The following is a 16485-nucleotide window of genomic DNA, read 5'->3' on the forward strand; positions in this document are numbered from 1 at the left end:
GCTCACTGCAGCCTCGAACTCTTGGGCTCAAGTGATCTCCCACCTAAGTCTCCTGAGTAGCTGGGACTACAGACACACAATACCATATCTGGCTAATTTTTTTATTTTTTGCAGAGACAGGGTCTCCCCTATGTTGCCCAGGCTAATCTCAAATTCCTGGGCTGTAGCAATCCACCTGCTTCTGCCTCCCAAAGTGTTGGGATTATGGTGGTTCTTGTCTTCTTTAGGTGAAAAAACGAGATCCTGGTAGATAAATTTAAACATGAATTTAAAACTTAATAAAATCGATAGTAACAGCACTATATTTCCAACTTACTAGAAGGCAACATAGAAGAGAACTGATCAATTCTACAAAAGCAAGCCAAGAGGTAGCTGGATAAATGGGGAAAGAGTGTGCTTCCTTCTTGCCTGCCTTCATTCATTCAACAACCAAAAGGTAAAGTACACTGTGCCAAGTGCTTTGATACCTAAGACAAAGTCCATGCCCAGCAGCGCTGAGTGCCTGAGGGTGGAAGGAAGCAAACAGTAACAAACAAGTGAAGTATGACTTGGGGCAATGCAAAGTACTAGGACAAAAAAAAACAAAACAAGGCAAGTAAGGGCATATGTTGAAAACATTCTGCAGCTGGGCGCGGTGGCTCACGCCTGTAATCCCAGCACTGTGGGAGGCTGAGGTGGGCGGGTCAAGAGGTCAGGAGATCAAGACGATCCTGACTAACATGGTGAAACCCCATCTCCACTAAAAATACAAAAAATTAGCCAGGTGTGGTAGTGGGCGCCTGTAGTCCCAGCTACTCGGGAGGCTGAGCCAGGAGAATGACGCGAACCCGGGAGGCGGAGCTTACAGTGAGCCTAGATGGTGCCACTGCACTCCAGCCTGGGCAACAAAGCGAAGACTCTGTCTCAAAAACAAAAAGGAAAAAAGAAAACATTCTGCACAGTCCCACTTATGTATAATATCTAGAATAGGCAAACCTACAGTGAGAAAAAGTAGCTGAGTTGTTGCCAGGGGTTGGTGGGGATTGAGAAGTGAGAGTGGCTGCTTATGGTGATGAGGCTTCTTTTGCGGTGATAAAAATATCCTAAAATCAACTGTGGTGATGACTGCACAACTCTGTGAGTATATTAAAAAAAAAAAAAACACTGAATCACGCACTGTAAGTGGGGGAATTTTTATCATATGTGGATTATATCTCCATAAAGATTTTTTTTTTTTTTTAAGGAACTTGGGAGAGTGCTACTTTAGACGGGACAGTAAGGTAAGATAATTCAGGGAAAGCAAAATATCAATCTGTTGACGTATGCACTTGTACCACAAATGCACAGCAAACTGGCCCCAAGCCTATCTGGACACACCTCACCTTCCACCCATCACCATGCGCCTTCCCAAGGGTAGGGGACTCCCTGAATTCCTAGGAGGTCTCCTTTTTTCACTTCACATGCATTTCTCCCTCCATGTGTTGTTAAAATGTGGAGGGTGCCCTCCAGCCCTTTCCTGAACTCTTCTAGTAGAGCTTCTAGTAGAGTTTCAAGAGTCCATAGCTGGGCGCAGTGGCTCATGCCTGTAATCCCAACACTTTGGGAGGCCGAGGTGGGCAGATCGCTTAATGTCAGGAGTTTGAGACCAGCCTGGCCAACATGGTGAAACCTCATCTCTACTAAAAATATAAAAATTAGCCAGGCGTAGTGGTGTGCACCTGTAGTCCCAGCTACTCAGGTGGCTGAGGCAGAAGAATCGCTTGAGCCTGCGAGGCCAAAGTTGCAATGAGCTGAGATGGCACTACTGCACTCCGCCTGGGTGATAGAGACTCTGTCTCAAAAAAAAAAAAAAAAAAAAAAAGAGAGAGATCTGTGCTGCCAGCCGTGGGATCCAGCGGCACCCTCCCGTCAGATGTGGATCCTGCTCCTCACTCTACGACTCATGCAGCCAACACATGTTGAGGGCTTATTCTGGGGAAGAAACCCAAAGAAAACTGTAGGGTCAGAGTTTACACTGAAGTATTGGCCCTGAGATTTCAATAATAAAATTGATTTTTTTCTAAGAGATTTTTCTACATATTTCATAGAATTTTCATGTATTTCATAAAATTGATTCTGTTCTATATAAACATGAGAGTCCTATTCTTATTGGGAGTATTGAAAAAAATAATATAAACATGACAGATATTAACAATTCCTAACTAGCAAACTGAAGTTTACTCTGATACTAAGATCCATTTTTTTGGTCACGAAATCACCCAGTATTTATGGACCTACACACAGTTAAAAGCCAAGAATAAAGCCAGGCACGGCAGCTCACACCTGTAATCCCAGCACTCCTGGGAGGCTGAGGCAGGTGGATTTCTTGAGTCCAGGAGTTCAAGATCAGCCTGGGCAACAATGTGAAACCCCATCCATCTCTACTAAAAATACAAAAAATTAGCCAGGTGTGGTGGCGCATGCCCTGTAGTTCCAGCTACTCAGGAGGCTAAGGTGGGAGAATCACCTGAGCCCAAGAGGCAGAGGTTGCAGTGAGCTGAGATCATGCCACTGCACTCCATTCTGGGCAACCAGAGTGAGACCCTGAGACACTGTTTAAAAAAAAAAAAAAAAAAAACAAGAATAAAGAACCCCCAAAATCAAAGTTTTTAATTGGAAATGGTAAACAGAATTTTTTAATTTTAAAAATATCCAATTTTTATACTTCATGGCCATAAAAATGGTGGGCATGGAGGTTATCTGGCTTGAAATGACAAGGGCCTTTTTTCAAAGAATAACAGAGCCTAGAGAGGCTTCTGAGATCACCCAGTCTGACTTCATCACGCAACAGTGAGGAAACTGATGCAAGGAGGGGAAATGACTCCCAGCCCTCATGCTGTTAGCTGAAGGCCAGGCTTTTAGGTCTCTCAAATCAAAATGCACCTTGTCCCCTTTAAGAGACGTCACCTCAGAAGGCAGTACACTTACTCCAACAGCTGCCACTGCCCAGCACATAGAGGAATTGCCTAACGTGAACCAGAATTATTTTATAGCCAGACCTCATTTTGAACAGAAGAACTGCTAACATTATGGTAGGCAGGCTGGTTTTTGTTGCTTTTTTTTTTTTTTTTTTGAGACAGGGTCTCACTCTGTCACCCAGGCTGGAGTGCAGTGGTATGGTCATAGTTACCTGCAGACTTGATCTCAGGGACTTAAGCAATCCTCCCGCCTCAGCCTCCTCAGTAGCTGGGACTACAGACATGCATCACCACACCTGGCTAATTATTAATTTTTTTGTAGAGATGAGGTCTCCCTATGTTGTCCAGGCTTCTTTTGACTGTTTTTATTCATCAAACCCACCTCTGGAATACCCAACAAAGCAGGTGCGGGTTCTAGAGAAGTTTCTGAACACAGCATCACAGCGGATGAAACCTTTGGGAAATGCATATACAATTACTCAAAGAGATGACTCTGAAAGGGATAGCACTCATATACACGTTTGAGTTTTAGGTTATTTTTATTATTATTATTTTTTTTTTTGAGATGGAGTCTTGCTCTGTCGCCCAGGCTGGAGTGCAGTGGCATGATCTTGGCTCACTGCAACCTCCGCCTCCCGGGTTCAAGTGGTTCTCCTGCCTCAGACTCCCGAGTAGCTGGGATTACAGGCATGCGCCACCATGCCCATCTAATTTTTGTATTCTTTTTTTTTTTTTTTTGAGACAGAGTCTCACTGTCGCCCAGGCTGGAGTGCAATGGCTCGATCTCGGCTCACTGCAGGCTCCGCCCCCCAGGGTTCACGCCATTCTGCTGCCTCAGCCTCCAGAGTAGCTGAGACTACAGCCACCCACCACCTCGCCCGGCTAATTTTTTGCATTTTTAGTAGAGACGGGGTTTCACTGTTTTAGCCAGGATGGTCTCGATCTCCTGACCTCGTGATCCGCCCGCTTCGGCCTCCCAAAGTGCTGGGATTACAGGCGTGAGCCACCGCGCCCAGCCTAATTTTTGTATTCTTAGTAGAGATGGGGTTTCACCATGTTGGCCAGGCTGGTCTTGAACTCTTGACCACATGATCGGCCTGCCTCGGCCTCCCAAAGTGCTGGGATTACAGGCATGAGCCACTACACTCGGCCCTAGGTTATTTTTGAACACCAGTCACATTACTCTCTAGCCACACTCTGTTTTTGGGATTTCAGAGTGGTCATTCACGAGCACAGGTGAAAACCTCTAACAAGTAATGCTCATACACCGCTTCTGGGATTAAGTTTGCCTTCTTCCAATTCAGAAAAGGGAGATTTGCGAGGCAAACTGGTGCAAGTAGAGGAGAGCTGATTTTAATGGTATCTGGATAGGAGCAAACGGTCCTTATTCATGAACCCAAAGCAGGTTAGAAAAATCTGGTATGTGGCCAGGTGCAGTGGCTCACGCCTGTAATCCCAGCACTTTGGGAGGCTGAGGCAGGCGGATCACGAGGTCAAGGGATCGAGACCATCCTGGCCAACATGGTGACACCCCGTCTCTACTAAAAATACAAAAATTAGCTGGGCGTGGTGGTGTGTGCCTGTAGTCCCAGCTACTTGGGAGGCTGAGGCAGGAGAACTGCTTGAACCGGGGAGGTGGAGGTTGCAGTAAGCCAGGATCGCGCCTCGCACCACTGCACTCCAGCCTGGTGACAGAGCAAGACTCCATCTCGAAAGAAAAAAAAAGAAAGATCCAGTATGTAACAGCATTTGGTTAGCTTCTGCTGCCACATCAACAATAAAACAGCATTTCGCAGGCCAGTCTAGAAAGCGGGATTTTTCTGTCATTCACACTGGCCATTCCGAACACTACCCCCAGTTCATCTGAATTAATAAACATTTATTTAATAAGTACCAGGCATTAGAATGTTGACGTGATACTGCTAATCAATGTGTAAAATGCAAGCAATACAGGATGGCCTAGATTTTAAATCAGTCCCAACTTTTTTCATTTATGGGTTTGTGTGTGTTTGCGGTAGTAGGAGAGGGCACAAGACGGCAATGAGGAGAAAAGTACCAGACTAGGAGCTGAAAAGCTTGGCTCTGGTTCAGACTTTGCCACAAATGGGCCTTCATTTCCTCTTCTGTAAGATGGGCATAGTCTGCCACAGGGTGGCTATGAGGATCAAATGCAACAACAACTCATGAGAAAAGCGATGGAAACTTATAAAATGCATGCACATTTGCGGGAGAGTTGCTCCTCTTATTACTGAACTCTGAGAATTCCTCATACCCAAAGCACCCAGGAAAACCACCTAGCATGAGGCCTCAGCAAAGGCCAATCACAGCCCCAGCACTACACAAAGGCCAGTGCAAGGTAAAGAAACCTACAAGGGCTAAACAACGAACGAGAGGAAAACAAGGAAAGCAGACATGTGGATATCCTGAGTCACAGCATGGAGACAAAAGGTGGTAAAGGCCTTGTGTGCCTCTACTTCCCGCAATCCCTGATCAGTATGGGGTCACTGTATAGCTCTATTTCTAGTACGAGCATAGCCACAGGGGACAGTCTCTTGCCATTATAGAAACCCCACATGAGCCAGTAAAATAGGTATTATTGTCTTCATTTTACTGATAGGACCAACAGGTAAATGAAGTGACTTGTTTACGGTCAGCTGGGCAACTAGGCTGAGAAACCAAGCTTCCTGACCCCCACCCCCCACAATCCACTCTCTCTCATCAGGTGGTTACACACCAACATCAGTTCCCATCTGTGGATGATCCACTATGGGCCAGGTCCTTAAGGGTAGGGGTTTTGCAGGTAAGACAGATTTGAAGAGGTGAAGTCACATGCCTATGGTACAGTATCCCCCACTTATCTATGGTTTCACTTTCCAAGGTTTCAGCTACCTGCCATCAACTTTGCTCTAAATATATTAAGTAGGGCCAGGCGTGGTGGCTCATGCCTGTAATCCCAGCACTTTGGGAGGCCGAGGAGGGCAGATCACCTGAGGTCGGGAGTTAGAGACCAGCCTGGCCAACATGGTGAAAGCTTGTCTCTACTAAAAAAAAAAAAACAAAATACAAAATCAGCCAGGCATAGTGGTGCATGCCTGTAATCCCAGCTACTAAGGAGGCTGAGGCAGGAGAATCACTTGAGCCCAGGAGGCGGAGGTTGCAGTGAGCCGAGGTCATGCCATTGCACTCCAGCCTGGGCAACAAGAGCGAAACTCCGTCTCAAAAAATAAAATAAAAAATAAAAAATATTAAGTAGGCCAGGCACGGTGGCTCACGCCTGTAATCACAGCACTTTGGGAGACCCAGGTGGGTGGATCACTTGAGGTCAGGAGTTTGAGACCAGCCTGGCCAACATGGTGAAACCCCATCTCTACCAAAAAATACAAAAATTAGCTGGGTGTCGTAGCGGGCACCTGTAATCTCAGCTACTTGGGAGGCTGAGGCAGGAGAATCGCTTGAACCTGGGAGGTGGAGGTTCCAGTGAGCAGAGATCACACCACTCCACTCCCGCCTGGACGACAGAGCAAGATTCTGTCTCAAAAAAACAAATACAAATATTAAATGGCAGATTCTAGAAATAATGCATAAGTTTCGATTGCACATCATTCTGAGTAGCATGATGAAATCTCACGCCATCCTGCTCCATCCCACCTGGGATGTGAATCATCCCTTTGTCCAGCATGTACTGTATCACAGTGCTCGTGTTCAAAGAATCCTTATTTTACTTAATGGCCCCAAAGCGCAGGAATAGCGATGCTGGCATATTGTTATAACTGTTCTATTTTGTTATTAATTATTGTTGTTAATCTCGTACTGTGCCTAATTCATAAATTAAACCTTATCACTGGGATGTAAGTATAAGACAAAGCATAGCCTATATAGCGTTCAGTACCATCTGAGGTTTCAGGCGTCCACTGGGGGTCTTGGAACATATCCACTGAGGATAAGATTTAACCTGGTGCTCTGCAATTCTAAAGCTGGCCCTCTTTCCACTATCTCTCCACCAGACATGTTGTCTCAGGATTCTAAGAAACCTCGAGAGGCAAGGTTTATTTTGCAATTAGGATGGCTGTCCCTGGTATCAAGAACAGATTTCTTCAGAAAATCAGCATGACCTAGAACTTCTTTCTTATCTAACAGTCCTTTTGCTATTTCTAATGAAAACTGAAAAAGTCAAACAAACTTTATCCAAATAGGAAAAGAACAGATGAGCAGAACTAGACTCTTGATTGGAAGGACTGTGAATGCAAACTTTAACCAGAAACCATTTCCTCTTATCCCGCCCTGCCCCCTCTTTTTGAAGTGCCAGGAGCAGCTACAAAAACAAAGATGACTCCTAGGGCCAGGGGAAGCTTGAGAGTCAAGGCCAAAGGTCCTGAAATCTGGAGGTCCAGGCCCAAGGGCACAGACTTTACCTCTATGAAGGAGAGATCTGGCAGCATCCCTAGTGAGCAGACAGTGAGCCTGAGAGAGAGCTGAATAGAGGGGTACAGTTCCACAAGGCTGACCTCTGAGCTGGACTTGAGGCCGGTGTGCCTAGTGATCTGCAAAAACGAGTTTACATAACAGGCCTTTGTGTTGTCCCAGATAAGAGTGAGTAGAGGAGCTTCAGAATGTTTTAAGGATTTAGAGCCAGCTGAGATTTCCTGAGGACACTGAGGTGGGGGGGGGGGCAAATTCAGACCTAATCTGTCTCATCCAGGGAGGAGAACAGTAACTGCAGCAATAATAAAATATATATTTATTTATATTTATAAATCCTTGTTTTTAAATAAGAAATGAGTCACACTGATGGCTTCTTCTTAGAGGACACTGGGTGGCTTACGGGACAAACACGGAAGGGAGACTTTTCACTATATACTCTTTGAAGTTTTTAAAATTTTGAAATTTGAACCATGTGAATGGTTTATCTATTCAAAAGTAAGTCATGGAAACTTTAAACTATTTTAAGCATGTCCAAAGTTTTCCGACAACCCTAAGAAAGAGGCAGAGCAAAGATCATTAGTCCCATTTCACAGATGAGGAAGCCTGAGGCTCCAAGGAGAAAAAAAATGAATTGCCCGAGTCTGTGGCAGGGTTGAAGCAAGACCCAGAACTTCAGACTCCTAGTCCAGTGCTCTCTGTCAGAGACTCCACAGTATACAAGATAAGCAGACTCAGATTCACTTTATAAGTCCAGTTCTCATAGCTACAGCCAAATGCATCCACAAAAACACTGGAACTGATCACCATATACAAAGCCTTACTGACTCGTACAGCAGTGTCTCTGAGCTGTTTGGGTATATCTACACGTTTTGGTTAATAATCGATAAACACCCTAAAACTCTTTAACTGTCAACCCCAATCTTTCTAAAATGCCCCATTCCACATTCTTCTCTCAGTGAATGCAATGGCCACAACTGCATTTTTATTAGATGAATCTCACAGTCATCTTTATGAACTCAGAGCAAATCAGAAGGGTGGTCAAGTAAAAATGAAGACTGGGCTTAGGAGCCAGCCAAACCCTTGGTTTTGCCACAGAGTTGTAAGTGACCTTGGCCTCAGCTTTCTCTCTATAAAGGAACCAATTAACAGGCACATATTGGACACCATGTGTTTGACACTGGCCCACTGGATCCCTGTGTCTTCAAGGAGCTTACCTTCTATAGAGGGAGACACAAGAAAACAGTTAATTTGAAGCTCTGCTAAGTGTTATGACCAGATACAATAAAGTTACAGAATAGAGGACCTGGGAGATCAGGCAAGGCCTCTCTGAAGATGTGGCATTTGCGTTGGGACCTGAATGATGAAGTAGCAGTTATGTGGGGATCTAGAGGCAGAGTATGATGGGCAGGGGAAGAGATGCAAAGGTTCCGAGGCAGGGGTAAGCCCGCCATGTGGAAGGGCTAGTGAAGCTGGAGAGCAGGCAGCGAAGGGTAGAGATGGGCCTCTGTCTGCCTCTCCAACTTTGTCTCCTTCCAGAGGTCCATCTCTTTGGGGAAGGTGTTTGGAGGTTATTGTGGTTGTAATGGGAAGTAACTACAGAAATAAAGTAATTTGATTAAATCTGTGATTCTCAAATGTTTCTTTTTTTTTAGCAGGAGAATTCTTTAGTCAAATAACAAGAATTTCAACATACGACTAGATAAAGATATTGCTCTGACTGGTTGGGAAGCTAGTTAAAGCCCTTCTGACCCTCTCTCTGCCCTCTTGGCCTTTCTCCTTACCTTTCGGTACCTCCAAGCTCACAGAAGCTAGAAAACCACCAGGTAATCCATCTCTAAGCTTCCTCAAGCTCTAATAAAACCCAGCATCATTGTAAAGAATCACAGGGAAAGCTTTAGGAGATAAGATTGGATGCTTGCTGGACAAGAATCTCAGGCTTCCCAAGACAGGCCCTGAGAAGGTTTATTTTATTTTATTTTAAATAGATACCACGTCTCGCTATGCTGGCCGGGCTCATCTTGAACTCTTGGCAGCAAGCAATCTTCCTGCCTCGGCCTCCCAAAGTGCTGGGATTACAGGCATGAGCCACTGCACCCGGCCCCTGGGAAGGTTTTACACTGAATCCCTGATGTGCACTTGCTTTCCACAGAAAAAACAACAATAAGCTCTGGTTCATCAAGGCTTTCAGTTAAAATCACACTGCTGAAACTACAGAGACAAAAAACAGATCGGGGGTTGCCAGAGGATGGGGTGAAAGGAACTGACTACAGAGGAACAAAAGAACTTTCTGGGTTGGTGGAAAAATTCTCCATCTTGATAGTGATGTGGCTGCTTGTCTGTGTAAGTTTGTCAAGTTCATAGACCTGTGCACCTCAAGTGGTGAAGGTTTACCGTGTGTAAATCAGACCTCAAAAACTTGACTTAAAATCACATTGCCAAAAGACTACTCAGAGGCACTTTACAGATGGAGGAGGGAAAACGGCTTGCTCCTGCTGCGGCAGCAGACCCCAGGAATCCTGACTCGAAGGACAGTGTTCCCTCAAGTTCACAGCTGCCCAGCTTTAATTTGGAGCCTCAGCAGTGAGTTAGACTTCAGGTTTTCCTGCCGGCAAAATGAGGTGGTAAACAATTGCCAGAGGCTTCTCCACCACAGGCAATGGGATTCTGAAAAGCTATCCACTATGGGGGAGAAATCTGCTTTGGACTCAGAAAAACTGGGAAAAATATTCCCACCTCTATCACTTCTTAGCTGTATGCCCAGGCTCCATCCTGTGTGAGTGGGGGTAAGAATTCCCCTCAGTCAGCAGAGAATGCACCTGTAACCCAGCTGATTCCCAACAGCCTCTCAAGAAGGGCAGCGGCTATAACTTGGAGAGGTTTTTACCACAGCTACACAGCTCTTCTGCTCCCCGGGCCCCGGGCTGCTTCCTAGGAAGGACAATCTGGAGGCAACCATAAGGAAAGAAAATAACGAACTGCCTGGCCCTGCATTGCATAACTCCGCGCAGTAAACCCGGAGCTCTGCTGGGACACAGTCTGTTATCTCGGCAGGTAAACAGGAACCCTGCCCCCTCCCTGACCACCGTCAGCACCGGGCCACCACAGATACTCCAGACGCAGACCGATAGAGCTCATGAGGAGGACACCACTGCTCTTTAGTCTGTATTTTCACACTCCCCTTTCCCTGCAGCTGCTGGCATCATCACTGGGCACACACTCATTAATGGACACTCCACCCACTCCAGCCCTTCCCTGGCTACCTGCTCCAAAAGGATGGTCCCGAGTGACTCTAAGCTGCCTTCTGCACCTCGCTCTTTTCCATCCACGGAGACCAAAACACAGACCCCAGAAGACGATTAAAAAATAATAATAAAACCCCTCAGACAGGAGTTTCTGCTTCCCCGTCACATCTACTGAGAGGCACTGTGGACACATAAAGACTGTTGACTTACTTTTTTCTCCACCGTGGGGCAGGAGGGAGGCAACACCCAGAAATTATCCCAATTTTATAGAAACAAAGACAAAGAGCTACATATCCTAGCCAAAGGCAACAAAGAGCAGGCCTAGAGCCACCCAGAGAGGCACAGCCCAGCAGCAGAAAGGCTCCAGTGACTCCCATCTCCCTGGCAGAGATCGTCCTAGCCCTGTGCCCTAAGAGGTGTCCTGAAGATCATGGGGGCTCGAAACCATGAAAGCAAGCAAACATTTCTGTACAGTGCGGTTCAGAAAAGTTACTGAGTGCCTTCAGCCCGGGGTCTCCTAGTTGATTAGGGAGTACTAACACCTAGGTTAAGAAACTCTGATTTCATTCATCACAAATATTTATCAAACCACTGCCAGGACATTGTGGCAACCACATCCTGCTGTTTTTATTCGGAGCCATTGCCAAAGCTTGGTTCTCTCCCCCACCTTCCGGTATCTGTGAAGTTTTCAGTTTCTATCAAACTCCAGCTGGGGGAGGGAACCGGGGCTGGCCCTAGTCGAGTAAAGTTCCACCACCAGGTCCACAAAGAGACTGCAGGGAGGCGTGGCCAGGCCGGAAATTCTGACAAAAAGTTTTGGCCCTCCGGTCCTAGAAGCAACTACTTCCTGATCGCTCCTAGTCCTGGGGTGGGGATGCAGTTCTCTGGCTGAGTGCCCCGCCGGTGGGCTGAACTGGGGGCTGCCACCGCGGTGGATGAAGGTGGGGGGTCTGATCTCCGTACTCCGAAGCACTCCGCTAGTACCTGGAACAGGGGAGTCTAACCCCCTGCCTTCCAATGGCTAAAGTTATTTTGGAGCACAGTCCCCACCAGGGTGTGAGCTCCGGAGGGCAGGGCCGCCTCCTCTGCACCCCCTCGCCCCTCCCCGCAACCCATGGCCGGCGCTTTGAGGACCTGAACCCGGCCCAGACCCCGGGGCCCAGGCCTGCTCCGACCCGAGGAAGGAAAAAGGGGAAGCCAAAGGAAACTTCAGACGGACGCGGGGTGCGCTCGCCGCGGCCAGGGGCTCCGCTGCCCCAGCCCCACCCTCCGAGGGAGCGCCTTCCAGGGGCCTTGGCCCGCCTCCCACCTTGACCCGCTTGCCCTGGATCTCCAGCGTCTTCATGGTGAAGTCGACGCCGATGGTGCTTCCCTGGCGCTCCGAGAAGGCGCCGGTCTTGAAGCGCTGCACCACGCACGTCTTGCCCACGCTTGCGTCGCCCACCAGCACCAGCTTGAACAGGAAATCGTACTGCTCGTCCGGGTCCCCCGGGCCTGGGCCCGGCCCTGCCATGGCCTAGAGGGAGCCGAAGGGCCGGCGCTCTGGACGCTGGGACCGGCCTGAGCTCACGCAAGCCGCGGGCCGAGCTCCGCCCGCTCCAGCCCACGGGCCGCCTTGCTACGTGGAGCCGCCGCAACACCTGAACCCCCAGCACAGCCGACCGCCTGCCTCGGCCTCAACCCCGCCCCACACCGGCTGGGTCCCGCCCCGGCCCGGCTCGGCCCCGCCCGGACCCGGAGCCCCGCGGGTTCGGCTCCGCCCGGGACCCGCCAAGCCGGGCCCTCCGCAAAGCTCCGGCCGGCCCTCAGCTCAGTGCCAGGCCAGTCTGGCCTGTAGGCCCGCCCCAGCCCGCCCCCGACTCCGCCCCACCCGGGCTCCGCCCTCAGGCTGGCACCCACTCCGCCTCCAGTCCAACCCTCGGGCCCACCTCAGCCCGACCCCGGTTCCGCCTACGTCCCCGCCCCCGACTCCGCCCTCAGCTCAGACCTCGACTCCGCCCCCAGGCCCACCTCAGCGCGCCCCGACTCCGCCCTCAGACCGAGCTCGACTCCGCCCTCAGACCCACCTCAGCACACCGCCCCGACTCCGCCCACAGGCCCACCTCAGCCCGCCCCGACTCCGCCCTCAGGTTCACCTCAGCTCTGACTCCGCCCGACCCGACTCCGCCCCCAGCCCGACCCCGCCCTCAGCACCCTCGGCCCCTCCTCCATCAACACCCCGGCGCGCCCACACCGCGGATCCGTCTGGCCCCCAAACCACTGCCCACCCCGACCCTTCATCAGCTGGGACCCCCAGGTGCTGTCCCGCGCCTCCTGCCCGCCCCCTACCCAGGCCTGGTCCCCCTGCCCGGGATCCCCTACCTGCTGCCTCCCAGACCGCCGGTCAGGGACAGGCGGAGACCATGGCGGGAGCTCCGGGCCTGCAGGCCTAGACTAAGAATGACCCTCTCCAGAATGGATCACAGGGGAAGGGGACGACCACAGCAGTGTCACCTGAGTGCCCACTCTGACAGGCGGGCAGTGCAGGCTCCGAGAGTGGTGGGGGTCGCTCTTCCCAGGGGCGGAAGGGAAGGGAGGGAGCAGGCTGCAGAAGGCCAGAATCCGGGCTGGCTACAAAACTGCAGAGGAGGCCAAAATCCTGGTGAGGAGAGGACCCAGGGCCCCATTTGATGGGAAGCTAGGCCAGAAGGAGGATCTGGGAGCTCTCGTCTCCAAAAGGCAGCCTAGCAGTGGTTGAAGCAGCTGCCAAACGGCTGGATGACCCAGCTCAGAGCGGCTACAGGCCCATTTGGGAAACTGACCCAGCCAAAAAGCACCAGTCTAGGAAAAGGAACAGAGAAACTTCTGGGGATTTCTGAGGAAGGGCAGACCAACTCCTGAGTTGGCCCAGTGAACCAGGGCCCCTCAGAGAAAGGAGACCCAAACATCCGTAAGAAGCTTATACTAGATCCAATAGGACTGGGCTTCCCAGCTCCGAAGATGGGAAGGAATTGACAGCACCCCTTACCCCTCCAGACAGCTCCCTTGTGGCATTCTAATTCCAGGTATTCAACACATTTAATGAATGCCTACTACAGGCGGGCACTGTCCTGGGGCCTTGTAATGCACCTGTGGACAAAGCAGACAAAAATCCAGGAGAAAAGGGGAGAGTCTTCAAGCTGAAGGAGACTTCGCAGAGAGCAAGTCCCCCAGTGCCACTGTGAGGACCCCGGCCAACTTTCAGGTCAAGATGGGAAGGGACTGAATGAGCAGTCTGCAAAGGCAGACCCCATGGAGAAAGCAGAAGAGTTGTTTCTTCTGAAAGTTTGAACTCCACTCCCATGGGAAATACCCAACAGAATCAGACAGGAAACCCCAAAGTGCCACTGAAAAGCAATTGAGAGCCCGGCTTTGGTACATCTGATGGGAGCAGAGAGTTGGAGCGGCAGGAAATAACCTCCACTCCAGGGTAAAAGTAGACAGGAGATGGGATGGAAGGTTTCTGCATGCTGGGACTAGCTCAGGTCAAAGTCCAGAACTCCAGAAAACAAGGCCTGCCCCCAGCTCAGAGCAGCTACCACAGCACAAAATGGTGTGGAATCCAGGAGCCAGGATGAAGCGTCGGGGTAGACGGTGGTTGTATAGCTAACTGGCCTTTCCACTGCTCTAGCCTGGAACTGGTTGGGCTGGGGCAGGGGACATGTTGGTCTGAGTACAGATTTTGTCAGAAAACCCAGGCACCACTCCCTTGCCTTTGTTGGGGTGATTCTAAAATTGGACTGTGGTAAGGGTTGCACAACTCCACAAGTTTATTAAAATCATTACAATGTAAACTTAAAACAGGTGGGTTTTATGGTATATAAATTATACCTCAATAAAGCTGTCTAATATCTGCTTTCCTCTTTTGGTGGTAAATTCCTGAGTAGCACAGGGGAATTTTATTTGAAATGGAATCATGCTAATTTGAAATGCAGCAATTAAAAAATATGTTTCATTTAATACACCAAATTTGAAAAAATGTATATTGCACATTTTTTATTTTTTTTTGAGACAGAGTCTCGCTCTGTCGCCCAGGCTGGAGTACAGTGGCGCGATCTCGGCCTCACTGCAAGCTCCGCCTCCCGGATTCACGCCATTCTCCCGCCTCAGCCTCCCGAGTAGCTGGGACTACAGGCGCCTGCCACCATGTCCGGCTAATTTTTTGTATTTTTAGTAGACACAGGGTTTCACTGTGTTAGCCAGGATGGTCTCGATCTTCTGACCTCGTGATCTGCCCACCTCTGCCTCCCAAAGTGCTGAGATTACAGGCGTGAGCCACCACACCCAGCCTATATTGCAAATTTTTTTAAGTAGGTCAAGAATTTAGTCTACGGGCGTGGTAGTTCACGCCTGTAATCCCAGCACTTTGGGAGGCTAAGATGGGCGGATCACGAGGTCAGGAGATCGTGACCATCTTGGCTAACATGGTGAAACCCGTCTCTACTAAAAATACAAAAAATTAGCCAGGTGTGTTGGCAGGCGCCTGTAGTCCCAGCTACTCGGAGGCTGAGGCAGGAGAATGGCGTGAACCCGGGAGGCGGAACTTGCAGTGAGCCAAGATTGCGCCACTGCACTCCAGCCTGCGCGACAGAGCGAGACTCTGTCTCAAAAAAAAAAAAAAAAAGAAAAAAAATTGGTCAAGAATTTAACTTTTTTTGAGGCAGTTTCACTCTTGTTGCCCAGGATGGAGTGCAATGGCGTGATTTTGGCTCACTGCAACCTCAAGCAATTCTCCTGCCTCAGCCTCCCCAGTAACTGGGATTACAGGCATGTGCCACCACACCCGACTAATTTTTGTGTTTTTAGTAGAGACAGGGTTTTGCTGTGTTGGCCAGGCTGGTCTTGAACTCCTGACCTCAGGTGACTCGCCCACCTCGGCCTCCCAAAGTGCTGGGATTACAGGCGTGAGCCACCGCGCCTGGTCAAGAAACATTTTTTTTTTTTTTTTGAGACTTTAGAGTCTCACTGTCGCCCAGGCTGGAGTGCAGTGGCACGATCTCCACACTGCAACCTCCGCCTCCTGGGTTCATGCCATTCTCCTGTCTCAGCCTCCCGAGTAGCTGGGACTACAGGCGCCAGCCACCACACCCAGCTAATTTTTTATATTTTTAGTAGAGACGGAGTTTCACCGTGTTAGCCAGGATGGTCTCGATCTCCTGACCTTGTGATCCGCCCGCATTGGCCTCCCAAAGTGCTGGGATTAGAGGTGTGAGCCACTGCACCCGGCCAAGAATTTAACATTCTTAAAGCTAGTTGGCCGGGCGCGGTGGCTCAAGCCTGTAATCCCAGCACTTTGGGAGGCCGAGGTGGGCGGATCACAAGGTCAGGAGATCGAGACCATCCTGGCTAACACGGTGAAACCCCATCTCTACTAAAAATACAAAAAATTAGCCGGGCGTGTTGGCGGGCGCCTGTAGTCTCAGCTACTTGGGAGGCTGAGGCAGGAGAATGGCGTGAACCCGGGAGGCGGAGCTTGCAGTGAGCCGAGATCGCACCACTGCACTCCAGCCTGGGGGACAGAGAAAGACTTCGTCTCAAAAAAAAAAAAAAAAAAAAGCTAGTGGTGGGTGAGCTGAATGCATTTTAACTGTTTGTGTCATTGCCACACAGTGGCACCATCTCAGATGATGAAGAGGGTATCCCATAATGGCAATGTTCCCTGGATCAGACCTCCTCCAAGTGGCTAAAGGGACATTCGTACCTGGTTTTCTCCTTCCTTCTCCTTTCATCTTTTTCTTTCTACACTTGCCATAATTAAAATATAAACCTACAACACTATCAGACAAGTTTTCTTCTTTTTTGGGGGGGTAGGGGTGCAGGGGAGACAGCGTCTTCCTCTGTTGCCCAGGCTGGAGTGCAGCGGTACA

At 49.5% G+C, this 16485-nt stretch overlaps 1 protein-coding gene across 4 annotated transcripts in view; it reads right to left on the reverse strand.

The window, feature by feature from the left end:
* Window positions 1-12429, reverse strand: part of RAB43 (RAB43, member RAS oncogene family) — a 39176-nt gene extending 26747 nt beyond the window's left edge. For 2 of the 4 annotated variants that reach the window (XM_055259178.2, XM_063630247.1), the window contains exon 1: window positions 11910-12429. In XM_055259178.2, coding sequence (XP_055115153.1) covers window positions 11910-12113 — 204 coding nt within the window. In that variant the 5' untranslated portion in view covers window positions 12114-12429. The remainder of the gene's footprint in view (window positions 1-11909) is intronic. The other 2 variants (XM_063630246.1, XM_055259179.2) reach the window with 2 other exon arrangements.
* Between the last annotated feature and the right edge of the window lie 4056 nt (window positions 12430-16485).

Source organism: Symphalangus syndactylus, chromosome 21 (assembly GCF_028878055.3).
Source record: "Symphalangus syndactylus isolate Jambi chromosome 21, NHGRI_mSymSyn1-v2.1_pri, whole genome shotgun sequence".
NCBI lineage: Eukaryota > Metazoa > Chordata > Mammalia > Primates > Hylobatidae > Symphalangus > Symphalangus syndactylus.